Source organism: Leucopleurus acutus (assembly GCF_964270905.1).
Source record: "Leucopleurus acutus genome assembly, chromosome: 12".
NCBI lineage: Eukaryota > Metazoa > Chordata > Mammalia > Artiodactyla > Delphinidae > Leucopleurus > Leucopleurus acutus.
Window position 1 is genome coordinate 19,387,754 of NC_139154.1, and position 24,788 is coordinate 19,412,541.

Here is a 24,788-nt window from a genome sequence, read left to right on the forward strand (position 1 = left end):
CCACAACTACTGAAGCCCGTGCACCTAGAGCCTGTGCTCTGCAACAAGAGAAGCCAGCGCAATGAGAAGCCCGCACACAGTAACGACGAGTAGTCCCCGCTCGCTGCAACTAGAGAAAGACTGTGCGCAACAACGAAGGCCCAACGCAGCCAAAAAATAGTCAGTAGACACTGTCATTCTAGTAGCACCAATATATATATCAATTTTATTAAAAAACATCCACCTCTTTGTAGAACAAAACTGTCATTTACTGCTTCATAATCATAAGCAGGTAAAAAGAACTGAGGAAAGAAAATTAACATTAACACCTATTTAATTAACATTAATTAATGTTAATTAATTAACATTAGCACCTATTCCAGTCATGTACTTTCCATACTTCATCTCACTTAATGCTCACCACTGGTGATTCCAAGATTGGAATTCAACAACAGAGTCTTGGCATCACAAGTGCTCTGTGAGATGATTATAGTCATTTCAATGTTATCCTTACCAAAAACAAAAAACAAGCATGTTCTCGATAATTTGGATAACCATGATTTCATTGCACAGGTTTTGTTCATGAAGGTACTGGTGCTGTCAGGGACTGCTTTAAATGTCATGTGCTAATGAAAAGAACAGAAACCAACTTAAGGTGCAAATGATGCATCTTCATCAAATGAAGACCAAAAATGTCATGGTACAATGTTCAAATGTTGATTATGTAGTGACAGAACAGAAAACATCAGTGGGGGGAAAAGGTCATTAAAAAACACATTTGCTGGATATCCACATGCAAAAGAATGAAGTTGGGCCTTTATCTTATACCATACACAAAAATTAACTCAATGGACTAAAGACCTAAATGTAAGACCTAAAACTATAAAACTCTTAAAACACAGGGGAAAAGCTTCATGACGTTGGATTTGGAAATGATTTCTTAGATATGACACCAAAAGCACAGGCAACAAAAAGAAAAGCAGATTAAGTTAGACTACATTAAAATTCACAACTTCTGTGCATCAAAGGACACAATAAACAGAAGTAAAAAAGCAACCTGTGGAACTGAAGACAATATTTGCAAATCATCTATCTAATAAGGGGTTAATAGTTAGAATATATAAAGAAGTATTTCAACTCAACAACAACAAAATAACCCAATTTAAAAATGGGCAAAGGACCTGAATACACATTTCTTTAAAGATGATATACATATGGCCAACCAACATATGAAAAGATGCTGGGCTTCCCTGGTGGTGCAGTGGTTGAGGGTCTGCCTGCCGATGCAGGGGACACGGGTTCGTGCCCCGGTCTGGGAGGATCCCATATGCCGCGGAGCGGCTGGGCCCGTGAGTCATGGCTGCTGAGCCTGCGCTCCGCAGCGGGAAAGGCCACAACAGTTAGAGGCCCACGTACCGCAAAAAAAAACAAAAAACAAAAAACAAAAGATGCTCAACATCACTAATCATGAGAGAAATACAAATCAAAATCCCAATGGAACATCCTTTTAAACCAAAATTCTTAGCTCCTCAGCATCCTGAATGAGGATTTTATAAAGGAGACCAACTTCAGATAAAAGAGGACTGTAACACGGCAACATTTTCAAGTTTTAATAGATCTAAAAACAGGTTCTAAAATGCATCTTATAGGCTGAACAACATATACACCTTTCTTTTCTATGTTACATGTATCCTTTCTTGACAAAACACAAGATACATCAAAGAACATTGGATCAACAAGAAAATAATTTTTACTTAAACTGTATTTCTCACTGAATAGGACTGTGCAATTTTAAAAACTTACAGATATCTTGGAAAGAAAGCTTTGCAAATCTGTAACACTCATGGTCCATAATACTCCTACTGTTAATTTTACAGAACATTCTTCGAGAATATTCTGTATGCAATCAAATTTTAGCATTAACTAAAACCAACCACAGAAAGTAAGAGACAGGCAAGCACAGAAAAGGTAAAAGGCACATAATAAACACTGGACCACGATTTAGGCCTAAAGCTCCACATGGGAAATTCCACCACAGCAAACGCCATCACATAACATCGGAACAGCCACTGAAGACCACTGTGACGTCTCTGGACACAGCTTATAAAAGAGTTTTGCTCATGTGGTTAAAACACATTCTATAAACAAAGTTTTAAAATCTTGTGCAAAAGCTTTCCTTGATAGATCTCTATTGAGAAAACAGTCATCATGTGTACGGTTTCATCCTGCATGTCCAAAGAACTTGATTAAATCTTGGCTGTGTCACATACATGCTAGAAAGAAGTAAGCCAATGGCTGCTTATACCTCCTTTGGTCTTACAGTAGTTAATATCTTTCAGTATTTCATTCGAGTCTCACAATCCTATAAATTAGAAAGATAATTTAGCATAGTTTACTGATGAGGAAATAGAGGAAAATTAGAGGACTTGTGCACAATCACCTAGCTATTGTGCAGACCCCTTTGTCTTCTGACCCCTGGCCAATACTCTTTCTCCAGCAGCCATGCCTACTCTCTCTTCCCCTCTCCTCCCTAAGTACAGCAGACTTAAAAAATTCGACTAAAAGCCACATACACTCAACCAAGTAAAAAGCAAAGAAACGTCTCAAAAGCCTAAAGAACACATTTTTGAGTACCTAACAGGTGCAAGTACCTATCAGACACAGGCAAAATTACAGGGGGTGGTAGAAATTAATACAGTAAGTCTCTCCCATGTAGGAGGTTAAATTCCTACATCCCTGGATTCACACCATCAGTCTCACAGGAAACAGGAGGAGATGCTATGTATATATTCGTAGAAAATAATTCCTGGAAGGTATCCATTTCAAAAAATTAGATTAGAGCATTAAATGGACTCTTTTCCTAAATCACCATATTCACATGCTCAGAAAATTATCAATGTTAAGGTTACGTTTTCAAACAAATCCCGACCACTTCAGATATAAGTCTGTTACACTTGTATATCCCCTTGTTTCATTTTGCAAATCATATGCAAGCCTGCCCTGCTTTTCCACAAACTTCAGCAGTGCCAACGTCACCAGACCTGGTCTCTTATCCACCTACTGAAAAAGCAGAAATTACCAGAACACCTCTTTCCATATTGACTGTCCTGATCCAACTCCACAGAAGAGCAATTACCGCTCCCTAGATTTGAAGCACTAGCTCACTCAGAGAGCTTTCATCAAAATAAACATGCCCAGGGCCTATTTCCCAGAGATTACAATTCAGTAAGCCTAGAGTGTGGCCCATTTCTTATTTAAAAACTACCCATTTGGGCTTCCCTGGTGGCGCAGTGGCTGAGAGTCCGCCTGCCGATTCAAGGGACACGGGTTCGTGCCCCGGTCCGGGAGGATCCCACATGCCGCAGAGCGGCTGGGCCCGTGAGCCATGGCCGCTGAGCCTGCGCGTCCGGAGCCTGTGCTCCGCAACGGGAGAGGCCACAACCGTGAGAGGCCCGCGTACCGAAAAAAAAAACAACAAAAAACTACCCATTTAAGAAAACTGAGTTGAATTAGTGTATGAGTGAACACATTTTAACATTCAAACATCAAACACATTTTGTGTTTAATGTACAAACACAGAACTCTGCTATTCATTTGTAGGCTCAACTAACATTTATTGAGAATCTTACAATGTGCCGGGCAGGCTTCTAGGCCCTGGCACTCTCGGCTGTGCTCCACAGCACTTTTATTTCACTGCGCAGACAGAAAGTAAGTCAGATAAATACCAGTTCAGGAGAAAATAAATTCTATGAAGAGAAATGAAGCTGGATAAGGGATTAGAAAACAACTGGGGGGCAAGATCCATGTATTTTACATAAGGCTGGTCAGGGAAAGTCTCCTGGAGAAGGCAACATCTGACAGAGCTCCGAGGGATGAAGCCCTGGAGGAGGAGCTAATGGAGGCCCCACAGTGTTCTCTCTGATCCACATCCGGCCAGTGTCACCACACACAACGGGCTTTCGGACTCCCCCAAACTCAGCACATAAGTAAGACCTGGCAATACTAGACAAAACTCAGGTGTCAAAAGTAAATGTTTCTAGCAATAATGCTATGAAATGTATATTCTGTGGACCAGTTTAAGGAAGGAGGCAAATCTAATTTAACTGGGTCTTAATGGATGAATATGACTCCAGTTCACAGAAGTGAGGGAAGCAAGAGCACAAACAGCAGCACAGGAAAGAGCAAGTACAGAGACAAATCTCAAATATCAGAATAATCCTGTTGACCAAAATTAGAGAATATAAAGGTGAAAATGGAGGTCAGGGTTAGGACAAGAATGCCCTTACCCATTTTCGTCTAAAAAACACCTTATTTATCCAAGACCAGTTCAAAAAGTCAGTTCTTCTATGAAGTAATCACTCTAACCCTCAAAGGTAATTACTTCTATGTTGCCACCCACTTGGCTCTGTTCACGTCTAATGCCCAGAGATTACTTTTTTGTCACAAAATCCACATTCTCCATCACTGTCATCTCTGTTCAAACATAGTACCTAACACGCAAGCAGCATACAAAATATATTCGTTGAATTAATTAACACAGAGTAAAATGGGATGAAAGGTCCAAAGATTGGAAAACTTAACAGAGTAAGGATGTCAATTCTCCCTAAATTGAGATATAGGATTAATTTACTTCCTATCAAAATTTCAGCAAGGTATCTATTTTGTAGACACAGAAAAGCTTCTTCTAAAATTTATGTGGAAAAGCACAGGTCCTAGAAAATAGCTAAAACAACCTTTCCAAAGAAGAATAAAATGGCAATGATCACTGTACCCAGTATTATGGCTTACTATATAGTACAGAGGTACAGTAATCAAGACCATGTGGTACTGGTGAAAAGACAGATACATACGTCAATGGAACAGAACATGGAACCCAGAAACATACCCACCCAAATATGCCCAACTGATTTTTGGGCAAAGTACACAAGTAATCCAATGCAGGAAGAATGGCCTTCTCAACAAATGGTGCTAGCAAATGGATATCCACAGGCCACAAACAACAAACAAAAATACTCTAATGGACCATGAACTTAAAAATTAAACATAAACTTACAAAATTTTTAGAAAAAACAGGAGAAAATCTTTGGGATCTAGTACTAAGCAAAGACTTTTGACTTGAAAGCACAATCCATAAAAGGAAAGGCTGATAAACTGGACCCCAACAAAATTAAAAACTTCTGTTCTGCAAAAGACCATGTGAAGAGGGTGAAAGGCAAACCACAGACTGGGAGATAATATCTGCAAACCACGTATCTGACAAGGAGTAGTATCTAGAATTATATAAAGAACTCTCGAAATTCAACAGTAAAAAAACCAAACAATCCAATTGGAAAACAGGCAAAGGACATGTACAGACATTTCACTGAAGAGGATCTACAGGTGGCAAATAAATACAGGAAAGGATATTCAACATCTTTAGCCATCAGGCAAATGCAAATTAAAACCGCCAGGAGATACCACTACACATGTATTAGAATACCTAAATTAAAACAAACAAAAAGCCCAACCTGTCTGTACAAAATGCTGGTGGGGATGTGGAGCGACTGGAATACAAATTAAAACCACAAAGAGATATTACTACATACCTATTAAATTTTTAAAATAAAAATCACTAAATGCCAGCAAGGACACAGAAACTGGATCACTCATAAATTGCTAGCGGGAATGTAAATAGTACAGCCACTGGGAAACAGTTTTGCAGTTTCTTAGAAAAAAACGAAACATGGAACTACTATATAACCCAGCAATTGCACTCTTTATGTTCACACAAAAACCTGTACACACGTGTTTACAGCCAAAAAGAGGAAATAACCCAGAAGTTCTTAAATGGGTGAACAGTTCAACTGTGGAACATCCATACCATGGAATAAAAATGAAAAAACTACTGATACACACAACAACTTGGATGACTCTCCAGCGTATTATGCTGAGTAAAAAAGCCAATCCCAGAAGGTTATATACTGTATCTTCTATTTACGTAACATTCTTGAAATGAAAAAAGTAGAGGAATGGAGGCCAGACTAGTAGCTGCCAGGCTGAGAGCAGAAGGGGAGTCGGTATGGCTCCACAAGGGAGGCAGGAAGGATCCTTGTGTAAAAAGGTTCTGTGTCTTGACCGTATCAATGTCGGTTTCCTGGTTGATACAGCACCATCTTCTAGAGCAGCGGTCCCCAACCTTTCTGGCATCAGGGACTGGTTTTGTGGAAGACGGTTTTTCCACGAAGGGGTGGGCTGGGGGGTGGTCCGGGCGGTAACGCGAGCAATGGGGAGCGGCAGATGAAGCTTCGCTCGCGCACCAACCACTCACCTCCTGCTGTGCGGCCCGGTTCCTAACAGGCTGCGGACGGGTTATCGGTCTGGGGCCCCGGAAGTTGGGGACCCCCGCTCTACAAGATGTTACATTGGGGGAAACTGGGCAAAGGTTCATGGTCTCTATTTTTTCTGCATGTGGTTCTACAGTCAAAATTTTTTTTTAATTAAAAAAATGAGATAGAAGGCAAAGAAGTTATTAACCTTCGAAAGGAAAAGATGCTGTTTGGGAGAAAAAGAGAGATGAGAGGATGGGTTAACAGAGGCAGAGTAGCCAGAAGATGGGGGAATCTTATCTCTAAACTCAAGTTCAGAGCTAACTGTGTTGGAAGGGATGTGGGTTACCAAAGAGAAGTTCAGATGGCAGAACTCGGAGCTTTAAAGGAATCAAGAAAACTTGGAACATCAGTTAAAGTCTATGGGGAGCACGAGTAAGAACCAACAACAACACAGGATTCCCCACCTGTCTCCCTGCATCTAAAGCACTATTCTTTTCATGCTGATTTATCACAGAGACTGTTAGATTCTGTTTTATCTATAAAGCTTCAAAAGTAGTCACTAAAAGTGAAAATTTTTCTAAAAAATTGTATCACCACAACTTGCATGTCCCTATGAAATTCAACATAAAGGAACTTTACTTAAAGAATTACAATGTAATCCTAACGATAACAAGAATAAAAATTAATATTATCTCTATCTTAAAGAAAAGGATAGGGATAATAATAGGTCCAAGAGAGAAAATGTCTTACAGTCACATAAAAATTAGTGATGAAAGTAAATTAGAATTCCAGATTCTCAACCATGGTAATGATTACTACAATATTCATTTTTTTCTCCCTCACACAAAGAATCTTTTTTTCTTCCTCTTATGTAAATAAGGGTGCCCTTGAAAACTGGGGGCTTCCAAAACTTGCTGATGTAACAAGCAATGTTTATTTCTTAACACCTTTAATCTTCTATAATGCATCTCAGGAAGGTCTGTGGAGCTTGAACGTTCTAAGATGCCTAAGTAGAAAAGGTGCATGTGAATTTTCCCGAAGTTGCACCACCATTCGTTTTGAGATAACATTCTTAGACTAAATTATCAATCACGCCTGCTAAAACTCAACCAGGCAACTGTATCAGCCAAATGAAAACTTAACTTTAATCAACAAGTACCCCCTGAGTGGTTATACCCATCACTGTAGAGGCACCAAGGACACAACAGTAATGAAAATGTGGAAATGAAGCTCTTGCTCTTGTCTAGTAAACAGGCAACTACAATAAGATCTAATAAATGCCAAGATGTGAATAAATACAAGGAGCCAGAGCCCCACAGAACCTTGAGAAGCCACCCCCACCAGTAGCAAGACAATCAGACAACCGAGGGGGAGTGCTAAACGGAGACCCTAAAAACAAGCGGGTATCAGCCGACTGAGAAGTGGGGAGGAAATACCGTTAACCGACCAACACAAATATTTATAGCCATTCACCTCAAAAAACACAAGAAAATGATCTTAAGAGGAGAGGAATCCTCAAGAGAATAAAAAGAAAACTTTGGCAGTAAAATCTGACAGCCAACAGACAAGTGGTAACTGACGGGGCAGATCAGAGAAAGATAAGATCTGAAAGATGAGCTGGCTGTGTGGAGACCCAGAAGACACTGCTTGGTGCCAGTGAAACCAAGAGAAACTCGTGAAAACAGAGGCACTGGGAACCTCCAAGAGTGGGCTTGTGGACAGGTTGTAAAACAGGAAGCTCACGGCTGAAACTGTGAATTAGAATTCCAGAACTCCTCTCCAACTCACAATGAAACACGATCCTGTCCCTTCCAGATACTGGACTCGATGACAACAGGCACAGCAGGAGGGGAGAAGGGATGGAGAGGAGGAAAGAACACAGCAGGGAGATTAAATGGCACTCTACTCCCTAAACAGTGAGATTCCTGGCCCTCTCCTTCCCTCCTGGCAACCAGGATGCCAGCAGCTGGGTTTACACCCTTCTCTAGGCAACAGTCTGGGAAATCTGACACACACACTCCACCCCCTCCTCCACCAGCCCAAAAGGACCTCTGGATAATTACAGCTGAAGATTCACCAGTGAAGTGGCCCTACCAGATCCCCCTCTATTGAAGCTCACAGTTGACAAGCCCCATACGTGTAATGAGTTGTTTAAGCAGAAGGATCCTAATTTTTCATTTTAAACCTCACTTGACTTTAAAAAACTATGTGCTTTGATAAAATTTAAAATAAGACAATGGCAGGCACAGGAGGAGGGAAAGGAAACGTGAAGGAGGGGTATCTAAGCAGAGGGTTTTACTTTTACCTTTTTTATATACAAAATAAATAATTAAAAACAGAATTTAAAACAAATCGCTCCCAATCCTAATAAAAGTACATGCCAAAATGGGGTACCTAAAAGGTAAAGAGTACTCAACCTGTATATCCATTAACATAGATGGCGACGCCACTAAAAATTGTAGATGAAGCTCCGTCCTTCTGTATAGCAGCATCTGATCGAAACTGTTGCTCCAGTTTCTGGACCTTGGCAGCCATATACCCACCCTAGAATTAAAGAAAAGGTAAACTAATCACAAAAGTTTTATTTTTCTTCCCACCCTCCCCTTTTTAGAAAGAAATTTATATTTAAAAAAATAATAATAAAAAGGCCTTACTCTGTGCTAGTAACCAAGGTATAAGGATGACATAAGGTATAATGACAAACATGAACCATAATGCAAGGCAATAAAACAGGCAGGTCAAGGGAGAGTTTTTCCCTCTGTCAACTCAATGTTTAATAATTCTATCACATTGTTACAATGGTAAAAGTTCCGTTAAAAGAGGGAAAAGGTAAGTCAAGGTTAGTAAGTGTAATGCCACAAAATATTGTTCTTATCTACAAATTCAAGCAAAAGTTATACCAAAGCTTAAATCAATTAAAAATTTGACAAGTGGTCAGTAAGAATATATTTTGACTGGCTTCCACTATCTTCTGTGTATGTGAAGCTTAAGATTAATAAATTCAAGTAAAATGAAGCAGTTTGACAAACCAGTAAAGTCTTCCATACATGTAGATAAGAATACAATAAGTGATTCAGTGGCTAAATTCTGGATCTAATCAATCTATCTGGTAGTACTACTAATATTCATAACATCAACCTCAAAAAGAATATAAAAACATTATTATTTTTGCTAAAGACCTTGACAAATCTATGAATTCAGCCACACCTTTCCTGAACGTCGAAATAATTAAGGTTAATCGATTAAGACTATCAATTTTACTTTATCAATAAGGTTTTTAAAATAAAGCTGTAGGTGTCTAGAAGTGGTATATATTTTTTTCCAAAATGGAAATGACTTCATTGTTTCTGATTACTCAAATATTACATGCTGTCAAAATTTTAAGAAAATTTAAATTAGCTATGATCCCATTCATTGCTAACATTTTGGGATCTTACTTTCAAAGTTATTTCTGTGCCTCAGAACACAGAGGTTTTACACAAATAGGATCATATGTAATAACAGTCCTTTATAATACACCCTTTTAGTTAAGGCCATCTTGCCAGCTTAAGAAATATACAGCTAAATGATGGGTGTACACTGTTCCACGGTATAGAGATAATCCCCTATTACTGGATATCTAAGTTTTAATGTTTTTCAGTATTATTAACAATGCTGCAATAAAGTTATCATACAATAAATTCTGTGCACCAGAACATTTATTTCCTCAGGACAAAATTTCTCAAAGTTTAAGCTTTCAATACACTGTGAAAACACAGAGTTGGTGTCTAAAGTGATTTACAATTTAGAAAATGCCTTCAACCACATTATAAACTAAAAGAAGAATGAAAAATACCTAGACAGTTCAATATAATTATTTTTATTCTTTTAAAACACACCCATTTTTCCCAGTCATCCTCAGCTCGCTTCCTCCATCCACCTCGTCTCATGGTGGAGCTTCTGTATTAGGGGAAGAAAGAAATATATCAATTTCATGACAAAAGGTACTACTAATTGATATCTTATTTCAATATCAAGAAAAATGAGAAATTAAAATAAATTCAAATGTTCAATTCATAAAAGTTCAAAATATCATACTGAGGAAACTTTTTCCAAAGCATATCATTCTCTGGCTTCACAAGTGAAATTTGTTCCCCCCAAACCCCAAAACTCCTTACAGCTAAGTATCAGGTTTTAATTATAACTATTTTAAATTTTAATTTTAACAGGAAAAACTTTTATGCATTTCTGGCCATCAATCCTAACACCGTCTTACGTAAAACATCACCAAATCCAACTAACATACTGTGCTTACTTAACATTAATGTTAATGGAACCTAAGAAAACATTTTCCTTCATGCACTGCCCTATAATATGGCTCTTGAATTCTGTCTTTGCTATTACATACTGCACACTTAAGAGTACAGTCATAGTGTAATTCATCTATTATGCAAAAATCCTAAAAGAAGTCAATCAAAGCAACTAGGGGACATGATGCAGAAAGACTATCACCAATAATAAATTGGTAAATCTGGCATTCTCCTTAAGGCAACACATGACCAACTATACCATGAAGCCACCAAAATGGCTCATCTCAAGTGTCAGCTGGCTTAGTGGTGAACAAGGTATAAATCAAAGCAGGCATTATATGAAATTCCTTGTGAAGTCAAATTCTTCTAACCCAAATGGCTACATCTTGGGACATGGCTGCATTATTCTTCACAAAATTAATATGATCTCCAATTAAGTATTTTTCTTCTAATAATTATATAGGTTAATATCAAAGGGTTACCATACACCATTGGAGAAGGCTTATACGTTATCCAAGATAAACTGGCTTTGATATGCTTTAAAAAAATCTTTTATTGAATAACATCTTAAGATAGCCACACTTTATCCACACACATCAGCAGATATTTTCTTTCAAATATTTCTATTCTTAGTATATACAGGATTTATAATTTCTCCTTGCTGACTTTATATTAATTATGAATTTTTACTGTCTACTCTTAATAGGTGACTGAAAGACATGCAGAGAGAGTCAGAGTTGAGTCCAACAGAGAGACAAGGGGCAGGTGGAAAGGGCTGAGAACAGGAGGCAAAGTGATTAACCCTGATCAGGTGCTGTGGATGCTGGCGGAGAGAAGGGCTGCTTTGCTTTGTTTTGCCTTTTTAAGTTTGACGAAGGTAAGGGCATGGCTACCCAATGTGTTCACCCTGAGTCCCAGGACTGCCATCAGTGCTGTTCAATACTTCTTCTGTTTTCAAGAGGCTCACTTTGTCCAGTCCCTCAAGACCTCTCCCTTATCTTAAAGGAGTCTGGGAAATGTGTTAACACACAGTTCTTGACTTCAGTATAAACTATGACTCTGCACATCTGCTCTTACAAGTAAAGAGTGTGGGTGTTCTGGCCACTGTACATTAAGAATGCACACTCACAAAAATTATCTGCAACTATTAATCTGCTAAATGAACATAAATTAAAGAACAAAATACATTTAAAAAGTTTAATTCATCTGGCCATCTACTTAAAAGCCTCATTTATTTAAGATCTACCAGGTACCTATTGCAAAAGGCCAATATGAAAATCTTTATCCATAGTTTAATGAGGGTAGACCAGTATGAAACAAAATCATTTTCTAAAAAAAGTTTTAAAGGTTCTTCCCCCATTCCAAAGTAAAAGAGCTATCCCAGCCAAATGTTTAAAGTTTTGAAAAGTGAAAGGAATGAAGGACTGAAGATGTAATTTCATCCAATTTCAAAGAATATAATTTGACCTATGTACAGCAAACTCCTATTGGTGCAGGATTCAATTAAGATCAAGAAAAGGAAAAAAGAAATAAACATATTTCATTTTATACATTCAAATTCTACTTTTGAGAAAATCCCATAACAAACAGTGAACTAGGTAATTTGGACCTACCCTCCCGCTGAGGAGGAGGAAAGCTAGACAAAACATAGTTTTAAAAAACGGCCTCAAGACACAGAAGGCCTAGCAAACGATGAAAAATCACTGAGCCAAGATTCAGCAGATGACAGAGGAGACCTGCCACCTCACATCATCTCCCCAAACTGGGAGACCCTTTCCCTCTGAGAAATCTGGCAATTCTCAAGGAGTGGCTGAGAACAAACACAGAGCTAAGGCAACAACAGCTAGGGCTCTCTTCCTAGGACACAGCTCTCACACCTGGGCGTAGGACCCCAGGATCAGGGTAAACTGGAGGCAGGCCGACCAGAGTATCCTGCCCCAGGTCATCTCAGTCTCCGAAAGCAGATCCAGGTGACCCCAGGCTGCCCCATAAGTGCCCCATGGCACCTGGCAGAAGGAAATGTGGATCCTCTGAGGATGAGACAACTTCCTAAACTTCATATATTTCTACAAATGAGTTTGCAAATATAGTATCTAGTACACAAATAAAAATCACCAGGCACACAAAGAAAGATCACATGAACCAACAGAAAAAAAAAAACAACAGACAGACCTACAGAGACTCCAGATACGGAATTTAAGATAGACTTTAAATTAATCAAGCTTACCCTGGCTCAAAGAGGGAAAAGACAAATTTCAAATTTCAGTATATCAGTAAAGAACTGGAAAATATTAGAAATAACTAAACGGTGACTCTAGAATTGAAAGATACAATATTAGAAATTAAGAACTTAATAAATAGATAAAACCAAAAAACAAATAAAAGCATAACTGGGGGCTTCCCTGGTTGAGTGGTTGAGAGTCCGCCTGCCGATGCAGGGGACACGGGTTCGTGCCCTGGTCCAGGAAGATCCCACATGCCACAGAGCGGCTGGGCCCATGAGCCATGGCCACTGAGCCTGCACGTCTGGAGCCTGTGCTCCGCAACAGGAGAGGCCACAACAGTGAGAGGTCCACGTACCGCAAAAAAAAAAAAAAAAAAAAGCATAACTGGAATAAGTCAGAAGAAAATGTCCAGATAAAGCACAAAAGGACGGAGAATATGGATGGGAGAAGAGACACCGGGGATACATGACAAAGTCTAATTTAAATAAACTGGAGGGAAAAAGGAGAAAAACAGAAGTTATATTTAAAGAAATAATGACTAAAACAGTCTAAAACTGATTAAAGATATCAAGCCACAAATTCAAGAAGCCCAATGAGCCCCAAACAGGAAAAAATAGAATCTATATCTAGACATATAATAGTAAAACTATGAAAAACTGAAGACAGAAAAAAAAATCTTAAAAGCTGCCATGGGTAGGAAAATCAGAGATTCCATCAAAATACTCAAAGGAGCACCAATTAAACAGATAGCTGTCTTTTCAACAGAAACAACAGAGCCAGAAGACAACAGTGCTGAAAGAATATGATTACTAACTTAGAATTCTAAACCCAGAGAAATATTCAATCAAGAAAGATGAAATAAAGGCACTTTCAGGCAAATAAAAAGAGATTAATGCCACCAGCAAACTTGTCTAAAGGAAATTCTAAAGGATATCCCTTAGATAGAAGGAAAATTCTCTTGGATGAACCATCAAAAATACAGAAAAAAAACCCAACAAGGTAAACAATAAACATCTGGATAAATCAATGTTAAAAACGGACTGAATAAAACTACAATGACAATCAATCTGTTATTGTTTGTAGCATAATACACAGCATACGTGAATCAAAAGATTATGAATAAAAGACTAGGGGTGAGGGATTTATTTCTAATCCAGGTTCTGCCTCTAACTAGCTTCATTAATCTCTGGTAAATCTCCCTCTCTCTGAGTCTCAATTACTATCTTATCCGGCTCTCTCACTATCAGACGTTTGGGTAGTTGACTACTAGAGTTCCCCTTGGTGCTCTACACAAGACATACTGGAGAACTATTTTCAGAAGCTAAACATAAAAAATTAAAACTACTATATTCACATACTTTAGTAATGTACTTCAATTTCAGAAATTTGATTATGTAACAACTTTGATGTCCTACATGTTTAATTTATATTTTTAAAAATGTATCCCAGGGAAGATTTAAGGCAGCTTGTCCTATCAAATCCATTTAAATAATCTATATGTAGATTAAGATGGCCTATGACAATGGATTAGGGGTAAAAACCTAACTGTAAAACTGGTCTTTGCTGAATATTAGGAGTAGCAATTAATCAGCCCTATCACTGCTGGATGACATCAGTTGTGTAACTTTCTTCTGTCCAACAGCAGATGCTAGATAGTTCAGTTAGGGTTAGGGTTACAACCGTAACCCTACACAATGTTCCGAATTACAACGTGTCCTCTTGACTAACCCTGCTCACTAAAAAGAGAATGCCCTTTAACAACAGCCATCCAATTATCAAGCCAGACTTGCAAATAAAAATTGCCTTCTAGTTTTCAGATGAAACTCTTGCAGACTGGGTTCCCAGTCTAGTTCCATAGTGCGAGATGGCCTTGAGGAAAGTGATAAACATTTCAGACATGGTAATTCATAACCTAAAATAACCTACTAACCTCGTCTTATCCAAGCATTAATGTAGAAGCCAATTTCTGGGTTTTTAAAAATTAGTTTAAAAAAATGAATAAAGAATGAATTCATGTATGCAAAAGTACCCTGATTCCTAGTATTTAGGGTAGTCCCTGAATAAACATTAGCTACTACTACACAAATCTACCTTGCTAGGCCACAGAGTGAAAATCAAATGAGACCACCTATGTGGAAACCGTTTGAAGACTACAAAATACAAACGTTGTTATTTTAAATAAGCTATCTCTGGTCTACAACACAATAGATTCAGTGACTCAAGACCTGGGCTCTAATGCCAGCCCAACTGTGCTGCCTGGCTACATGACCTGGGATGAGTCCAAAAGCACCGTGGACTCCTCAGCTACAAAACAAAGTCTGCTTAGTGCTCCTCGGAATCCCACGGGCTGTGAACTGTAGTCCGGGTGGATGTGCGGGAGGAAACAAGAGTTGGGGGTAAAAACAGCAAGCAGGGACGGTTCCACTCCCTAAACCCACTGCAACTTTAGCAACCCTGCTTTTATAAGTTTCAGATTACTTGGGGTCTGATTAAGATAGTCTTAAAAGAAAAAGCTCAAATTGAAAAAGACTGAGGGACTTCCCGGGCGGTCCAGTGGTTAAGAATCGTCTTGTAATGCAGGGGACGCCAGTTCAATCCCTGGTCAGGGAACTAAGATCCCACATGTCGTGGGGCAACTAGAGAGCCCGTGCAACGCAACTACTGAGCCCACGCGCTCTGGAGCCTGCGCATGGCAACAAAGAGCCTGCGCGCTGCAACTAAAGATGCTGTGTGCTGCAACTAAGACCCGATGCAGCCATAAATTAATTAACTAAAAAAAAAAAAAAAGACTGAAACCAAAACTAATTAACTAAAAACTAAGTCTAAAGACTTTGGCTCTGTTCTGTGTTCCTATATGTGACTCTACAAAATGTGCTGGATATGTCCCAGCCCTTGAAAGGTTCTAAGCTAAACGCACCTATACCTATTAGGCCTCAAGTAATGAAATTAGGAAGACACCACATGAGAGGCATCATTGCAGTCCCACCCCGGCCCCCATGTCTACACAGAACAGCAGCTGCCAGAGGAGGCAAGTGCAAGGCAAACAGGAGAGCAGCTCTGTGAGCCCAGGGGCCCTGGGTACCCACAATGCAAAAGATTTCCTGACTCTCTCATGCTCTCCACAGGGATGTTCAAAATGCTATGAAGAGTGCCAGGAAGATCCTGCTTACTAAAAACTATATGGAAATTATTGATGCACACTTTCCCACAACTCAATTTCATATTTGCTGGCACGCACTGTCACCAGTTCACTCTGGACTTCCAATGTGCATCTTAAGAGGTTAGTCAAATCCCACTAAAAAGAACTTCATTCTGTCTTCTTTACTATGATTACTGGTAGATTTTAATATCTCCCCACAGAATGATACTAATCACTAAGAGAAATCATTTTCATGCTAAAGTGCTATTTATCTATTTGTAATAGAATTATTAACATAGTAAGGTTCTGAACAGTTCATCACACACCAGAAAAATTCCCACTACATACCCAGAAAATGCCCAAATACATATTCGTCAGTGTTAATCTGTTGCTTTCATATTCATAACTCTCAAGTATATTGACTATTAATTAAGTAATGAAAGTGAGTGGCTTTTATTCAGTCTCATTAATCTAGCCATATGTACATGTATGGGTTTATCTTATCTTCATTTAACAGTTACTTAAGAAATAGTTGCTGACTGTTGGTGGGAATGTAAATTGATACAGCCGCTATGCAGAAGAGTATGGAGGTTCCTTAAAAAACTGAAAATAGAACTACCATCTGACCCAGCAATCCCACTACTGGGCATATACCCAGAGAAAACCATAACTGAAAAAGATACATGCACCCCAATGTTCACTGCAGCTCTATTTACAATAGCCAGGACATGGAAGCAACCTGAGTGTCCATCGACAGATGAATGGATAAAGAAGATGCGGCACATATATACAATGGAATATTACTCAGCCATAAAAAGAAACGAAATTGAGTTATTTGTAGTGAGGTGGATGGACCTAGAGTCTGTCATACGGAGTGAAGTAAGTCAGAAAGAGAAAAACAAATACCATATGCTAGCAACTATATATGGAATCTAAAAAAAAAAAGGTTCTGAAGAACCTAGGGGCAGGACAGGAATAAAGACGCAGACGTAGAGAATGGACTTGAGGACACGGGGAGGGGGAAGGGCAAGCTGGGACGCAGTGAGAGAGTGGCATGGACATATATACACTACCAAATGTAAAACTGATAGCTAGTGGGAAGCAGCTGCATAGCACAAGGAGATCAGCTCAGTGCTTTGTGACCACCTAGAGGGGTGGGATAGGGAGGGTGGGAGGGAGACGCAAGAGGGAGGAGATATGGGGATATATGTATATGTGTAGCTGATTCACTATGTTATACAGCAGAAACTAACACACCATTGTAAAGCAATTATACTCCAATAAAGATGTTAAAAAATAAATAAATAAATGGGCCACACTTTTCAAAATGTTAAAAAAATAAAAGTAAACAAGAAAAAAAATTTATCAGGAAAAAAAGAAATAGTTGCTGAATGAACTGGAATACAGAAATGAATACACAATGGAAGAATGAATGTGCATATTATGGTAGCATACTCATCCATGAATGCTCCACAAATGCAGAGAAAAGAGCGCACAGCCACACAGACCATCACCAGGCAAGGTCAAAATAAAGCAAGTTTACTTGCAGCTCCCACCACATCGCTGCTCAACACCTCTTTTTTCCTTCTTCAGGGCCTCCTTCTCTACCTTAGTTAGCTGTCAATTCTCTGCTAACAATTAAGAAACTGCTTAATAACTGGCTTAAGGTATGACCCATCCCAGGGACCTGTGTATTTAAAAGGACTTCTCTAGGACCATTCAATGGGGGAAAGCACCGTCTTTTTGACAAATGAAGTTGGGAAAACTGAATATCCACAGGCAAAAGAATAAAGTTGGACCCTTAACGTACACCATATACAAAAATTAACTGAAAATGGATCAAAGACCTAAATGTAAGACCTAAAACTATGAAGCTCTTAGAAGAAAACACAGGAGAAAGCTTCATGACATTGGATTTGGCAATCATTTCTTGGATGACACCAAAGCATAGGCAACAAAAGAAAAAAATAAATTGGACCATACCAAAATTTTAAAATGTGCATCAAAAAGGCACAATCAACTGAGCAAAAGGCAACTCACAGAATGAGAGGAGATATTTTAAAACATCTACCTGAAAAGGGACTAATATCCAGAATATATAAAGAAGTGCTACAACTTAATGAAAAACAAATACACTGATTAAAAAATGGACACAAAATTTAAATAGACATCTCTTTAAAGAAAATATACAAATGGCCATTAAGCCTATGAAAAGATGCTTAGCATCACTAACCATTAGAGAAATGCAAATTGAAACCACGAGATAACATCTCATACCCATTAGGATGGCTACAATCAAAAAAAACCAAAAAAAACCCAAAATAAGTGTTAACGTGCATGTGAAAAAACTGGAACTCTTGTGCACTGTTGGTGGGAATGTAAAATGGTGTAGCCATTATGGAAAATGCTATGGTGGTTCCTCAAAAAATTAGAAATAGCACTGCCGTATGATCCAGCAATTCCACTTCTGGGTACACACCCAAAAGGCTTGAAAGCAAGGTCTCAAGATATTTGTACACCCATGTTCACAGCAGCATTATTCCCAAATGCCAAAAGACAGAAGCAACCCAAGTGTCCACAGATGGATGAATGGATAGACAAAGTGTGGTATATACATAAAGTGGAACACTATTCAGCCTTAAAAAGGAAGGTAGTATTAAACAAAAAATAAAATAAAATTCAAAAAAAAAAAGGAAGGTAAGTCCAACAAATGCTGCAACATGGATGGACCTCGAGGGCATTATGCTAAGTGAAATAAGCCAGTCACAAAAAGACAAGTGCCATATTATTCCGCCTATATAAGGTATCTACAGTGGTAAGATTCACAGAGACAGAAAGCTGAAGGGTGGCTGCCAGGGGCTGGGAGGGCAGGGAGCTACTGTTTAACAGGTACAGTTTCAGTTATGCAAGGTGAAAAGCATTCTGGTAAGACAGATGGTGGTGATGGTTACACAACAGTGTGAACATACTTCATGCCACACTTAAAAATGGTGAAGACGGTAAATTGTATGTTATATGCATTTTACCACAACTAAAACTTTTTAAAATATATTTTTAAAAATAAAGAAAGTTTAAAAAAAGGACTCTGACACTGGCAACTGGGTTCACAGGGACTGGTTAGCTGCAGGGAAGGGGGTAACCGGGATGTCCACTTAGGATACAAAGCTCAGAAGCAGGCTGTTCTTCTCCAGGACACTTGTACAGCACATCTGGGATTTTTTCCTGGGGAGGGCAGTGGGAGGCCATGTGCAAAACTAATTTACTAGGGCCAAGTGTCCTCCTCATGAGTGACAAAGTAAACGAAGTGCTAGGACACAGTCACTGACAAAGTTTAACAAAGCTGCTCCACTGGGCTCTCATCTGTCCTTAAATGCTGAAGGCTTCAATACCAGATAAACAGCTGTTTTGAGGTTTTGTTTTGGTTCAACCTTAGAGACCATCATTGTCTAAGGCTATAGTTCTCAGACCACTGAAGTTATTAGAGCACAATGGAGATTCTTGAATCTCAAAACCCAGGGAAGCAGAACCTTCTTCTAGACCCACCTACATACTAGTCAGGTTTTGACTTTGAAGAGACTTTCACCAAGGTATTAAAAACAACAATCAGACACCTGTGTGAAGAGCATTATTGTGCCTTTGTAACAATCTTTCGTCTTCACCATATACTGGTTTTTAGGGATTCTAAACCGAGCTGACAAGTTTATATCGTAATACAGCATGTATTTCATGTATTTAAAATACCTTTGAAAAACATATAAAAATAAAATGTCAAAATATTTAGACCAAACATTATTCCTAGTGTAATAGAACCCTTAAAAAAATTTTTTTAACCTGGTCTCTTCACCTTCAGTATACTGAAGCATTTTCCTATTATCAATTTTTTATGCACAGTTAAACAATTCCTGTACTATATGATACCATTTTGATCAACACCAAACAAACACAGACTTCAAAGAACTTTAACCCACCAAATAAAAGGGGCTACAACATACACAGCACTCTCTAAACAACAAATTATACATGTGGGTTCTGAAGCCTTTTCTAGAACTGAGTCTGATCTATCTTTTCTTGAGGCATTCTCTATTACCCTCCAAATTCATGATTTGTGTTTATACACTGCTCTGAGTGTTTTCGGTATTCAGTCTTGTTAAGTGTTCCTTTTCAAAAATAGTTTTTCCTTCTCGATTTATAAAAGCACTATATGTTTACTGCAGAAAACTGAGAAAAGGCAGGAAACAGAAAAAGGGAAGGGAAAATTACCATATTCCCACCTTCTTTTAAAAAATTCACCTGTTGACTGGCACTTTACATTTCCTTTTTTTCAGTACTCCTTAAATTTTTAACATTTAAATTTTAAAAATTTCAACACACCACTATATCTTACATTTCCATAGTGCTTTTATTTTTCCAAGGGGTCCTTACATATCCTATTTACCTTGACAACACATGATGGAGTAGGCAGGCCAAATACTAGCTATTTTGCACATAGGCGCCTTCTAGGATAGAAGGGCTAAGATAAAATATCTGATAAGGCTGCACGGCTGGTTTGTGGTACAAAACCACACTTACCTTGTACAAACCTATGTCTCCAAATCTTCAGTGGAGAAACGAACAATGCTATCAGTATAATAAACTCCTGAAAAGAACACTCCTACTGAATTGAACCAGCCTAATACAATTCAACAAAACAGATGCTTTGACCCTAGCACCTGTCTGGGTCAGAACAGTAGCTGCCATACATGTGACAGAAGGACTAAGGAGGAAAACAGGTCCAACAGACAGCTTGCATCTAGACCCCAACTGTACACGTCCATATTCATGAGAAGTAGAGACCCAGAGACACTACCAACTTTAACTGACCTTTTAAGCAGTCAGATCTTAGTTCTTTCATTTGTGGATAGAGGTGGACCTGACAAACCCTAGTCTCTTGCAGTTTTTTAAATGTATGATTCTATATATCTATCCATTTTTTAAAAAGGCTTTTAAGATGAAAGCACACATATTATGCTACTCTGTTAAAAAACTCAAAGGCTATGCACAGATGTGGCTATACAGTAAAGAATTAACCCTGCTCAAAGAGGGGTCTGGCCTTTGCTCTCGGAACGCCCTGCCTGACAAATGTCTGTTTATCTAGGGGCTAAGAGTCACTCCAGATAGTCTAACAATGTGATTTGTGATATACGGTGGAGGCTTCGGACCATGCACTACCAACCTTCTGAGAGGCTGGAGACAGAAGGTCAACCTCATCTATTTGACCAAACTCCAATACAAACCCTGGACACTAAGGCTTAGGTGAGCTCCCCTGGTTGGCAATACTTCATGGGCATTGTCAGTTGTCATTAACAGAAGTCACCTCCATCCCACATTCCTGTGGTGAGGACAACTCAAAGTTCCACACGTGGACCTCTCCTGCGTGCCCCATGCCTCTCTTTGGCTGGTTTTAACCTGTAACCTTTCACTGTAATAAATCATAACCACAAGCACAACAGCTTTCAAGAGTTCTGAGTCCTTCTAGTGAATTACTGAACGTAATTGGGGATCCCCAAACTCTGGAGTGGCAGAATGACAACTGTCCCCTAGTGTTCAGTCTCCCTTTCTTTTAGTAAAAGAACACCTCTCCCACCCCCTCTTAGTGGGGAGCAGGGCTGCCAAGAGGCTACATTTCCTCAGCTCCTTTAAATCAGGAGTGGCCACGTGATTAAGTTCTGGCCAACGAGATGCGAACAGAGTAACGTATACAAAATTCTGCGCCATCTATCCTTAAAGGAAGTTGTTTACTTTTTTTGGAATGCAGCTGTGAGGTAACTTGGCTTCAACCAAGAGAATAAGGACAATACCCTAGCGGATGGCTAAGCAAACAGAAGGAACCTGGGCCCCTGAATGACCCAAAACAAGCAGTAGTTCATCAGCTGTGAACCGCCACCCCCATCACAGCGGAGAGAGCTACTTCACTCTCTGCATCACTGCGCTCTCAAGTCTCTGTCACAGCCTTGCACCCTGGTACCTGGTTAGCCTGCACCCTAATGAACCTAAGTGCATTTCACTGTCTTCATATTATGACTTAGAGTCAGTTATTTCAATAAATGACGCAGAAATAAAAGGAGAGACAAGCAATAAGATACATAAGAAAAATGTCTAGATACACAGGCATCCTCCACTTTTCAAAAGCTTACTTCGCACCACTTCGCTCTTACGGAAGACCTACATTAGTACCCGTTTCCGCTAACCAAAAGAAACCCCAAGAAGATTTTCACTTTTACAAAACAAAAAGGGCAAAGCAAAGCAGCATTCAGCCTGTCTTACAGCAGGCTGCTGCAGAGGGAGCGTCCTCCCCAAGCACCTTGGTACCGCCCAGTCCTTGCCCAGGAACCTTGCTCAGCATCTCAGCATCAAGCCCCCATGGTTTTGGACTGTGTCACTGTCTGTGAGCATCTGTGCTTTATCTTGGTTTATTCTGTGCATCCGTTAGCAAGATGAGTCCTACGGTAATGGTTTCTTTGCTTTTGGCCATTTCGGCTTAAGAAAGGTTTCACAGGAACACTCTACTTCCAGGTAGCAGGGGAAACCTGTATTAAAACTGAAAATGCATAACATCTGTAATGTCCCAGTTTGAGGCTGATCTTATTAAAAGCAAATGTTCTATCCCAAACAATTTAATATAACAAATTTCTCTCTTATCCTCTTGGTTATTCGTAACAATGAAAATACGCACCCCTCCCCCACTGCAAATGACTGATCTAACAAAATCAGTCATTTGAAAACAAGCGGAAGGAGGCGTTCTAAAAGAATCACTAATAATTTTCTTCCCTGTAATTATAGATTTCCATAGATGGGAACGGAAATGAAGACACCATTTTAATAAAGTACAAAGAACCTCCTTCTCTGGCTTTCCAGGGTGCGGCAAGATGAACTGGCTTCCCTCACCTTCATGAACTCCTATCGCTCATTAAGTATCTCCACCAGGATGTCCCACATGCATCTCAAAGTCAGCATGTCCAAAAGTAGGGATCAGGCTACAGAGGAAAAGAAAAGAATATTCTGGAGATGATATGATAAAGAAAAGAACCTATAAGGAGTAAAAAGCCAGTGATCTTCACTAAGGAGAGGCAGCACAGTCTCATAGGAAAGCCAAAGGGTTAACTGAAGAAAAGTTCAAGGTTGCAATAAATCAAAGACTCCAAAGGCCACAGCACAAGTAAACAGGGACAGAACTCAGCTGGAGAATAAAGGAGGTAACATCAAAGAAGAGGGGGCTGTATCCTGAGCAGCGGTTCTCATTCTTGAGTCTTCACCAGTATCACTTAGAGGGCTTGTTAAACTCATTACTGACCAGGGGATTTTTGCAGAATCTAATGCCTGTGCCCGGCAGTTTTTATTTTGGCTGGCCAAAAATTAATTCTGTTATCTCACTAACATTTTGTGCGTTATTACATTCAATAGTTACACCCGACACACCTGTAAAGTCTTCTAATTTTTGTGAAATGTTGTCTTCAATCCACTCTTCTGTGGAAGAAAAGGAGCATTCTCCAGCATCGTGAGCTTCATTTTCACTTTCTGTATCAGAATCAATCACTAAGGTTTTTTTGTCTTTTTGTTGCTCTAATATTCACAGCATCTGAATCAGAACTATATTCTGAAGAACTATCATCTTCTGAGACATTAGTATATACGTTGCTCGGACAATCAGAGAATGTGTCTGCATAAAATTCACTGAAAAATTCTTCACTCAAAATTTTGCAATATGTCATTTTTGAAAATTTTATGTTTATAATATACACAAGGTTGGAACAAAAACCTAAAGGAGCAAAATGTGAATCATAATGACAGTCTTAAGTTGTATAATGAACCTTTGATCAATTTTAAGCTCCAACAACTTCGCATGGTGATGTTAATTGCATCACTCTCTAAAAATGTACTGATACATCTCCGGTCAATAATGTGTTAAAACCGACTGCTGGGCCCCAACTCCAAGTTTCTCATTTTGTAGGTCAGGAGTGGGGCTGGGAATTTGTATTTCTAAAAAGTTCCCAGGTAATGCCGATGCTGCTGGCGTGAGGCACATACTTTGAGAACCACCAATTCTGCCTGTGGTGTACCTAGAGTGGTCACCGAGAACATAGACAAGGACCGGAGAAGTTCAGAGGTAATGAGACAGTATACTATGCAAAAGAATGCTGTTACAATGTGCACTAGTGGAAAGAATTTCACAACAGGCATAAAGGCAACTCCCCAGTTGGTCTGGGAGGGAGATGTCTCCTGTCCTTTGCCTCCCACTCCCTCTCCCCGCAAATCCCAGGTCTGATCTAACAGGTTACTCCATATTCACGGAGTATTTACTGTAATTTTCAGTTTTCAAGATGAGTAAAGTGTAAACCGCAATCCAAAGCTACCTGTTAGAGAAGAAAGATGTGCATAGGACTACAGTCAGGAGCCAACATTAGAGGCACCGACAAAACACAACAGACCCCACAGAAGACAGCAGTAAAGCTCCCCTTGGAGAAGAGATCCAAGAAGGCTTCACTGAAAAGGTGGATCTGGGCTGAGGGCAATAAGTAGGATTTGAACGGGCAGAGGGGAGTGAGGGGGTGAATTCAAGAAGAAGGAAATTCACGAGCAAAAACATAAAAGAGAAAAAGATGTTTAAGGCAACATTCTGGGGCTGACACAGAGACAGTGATAGATGAACTAACAAGGTAGCTGAGGGAATGTCCCGAATATCATACTAAGAAGTTTGAACCCTCCTTTGTGAAAGTCAGGAAAGGAAGTGTGAACTTGTGCATATAAATGATGGGGGGTGGGATGGCTGCACACAGATGGGAAAGGTTCTGGCTCCCCAGCCTCATCTACA

The 24,788-nt window shown here is 39.3% G+C and overlaps 1 protein-coding gene across 4 annotated transcripts in view; it reads right to left on the reverse strand.

The window, feature by feature from the left end:
• Positions 1 to 24,788, reverse strand: part of REV1 (REV1 DNA directed polymerase) — an 84,830-nt gene that overhangs the window by 51,328 nt on the left and 8,714 nt on the right. For 3 of the 4 annotated variants that reach the window (XM_082851309.1, XM_082851307.1, XM_082851306.1), the window contains 2 exons: positions 10,166 to 10,226; positions 8,705 to 8,831 (listed from right to left, as the gene is read on the reverse strand). In XM_082851309.1, the coding sequence (XP_082707435.1) occupies positions 8,705 to 8,831; positions 10,166 to 10,216 (178 nt within the window). In that variant the 5' untranslated portion in view covers positions 10,217 to 10,226. Of the gene's footprint in view, positions 1 to 8,704; positions 8,832 to 10,122; positions 10,234 to 24,788 lie in introns of those variants that run through there. The other variant, XM_082851308.1, reaches the window with a different exon arrangement.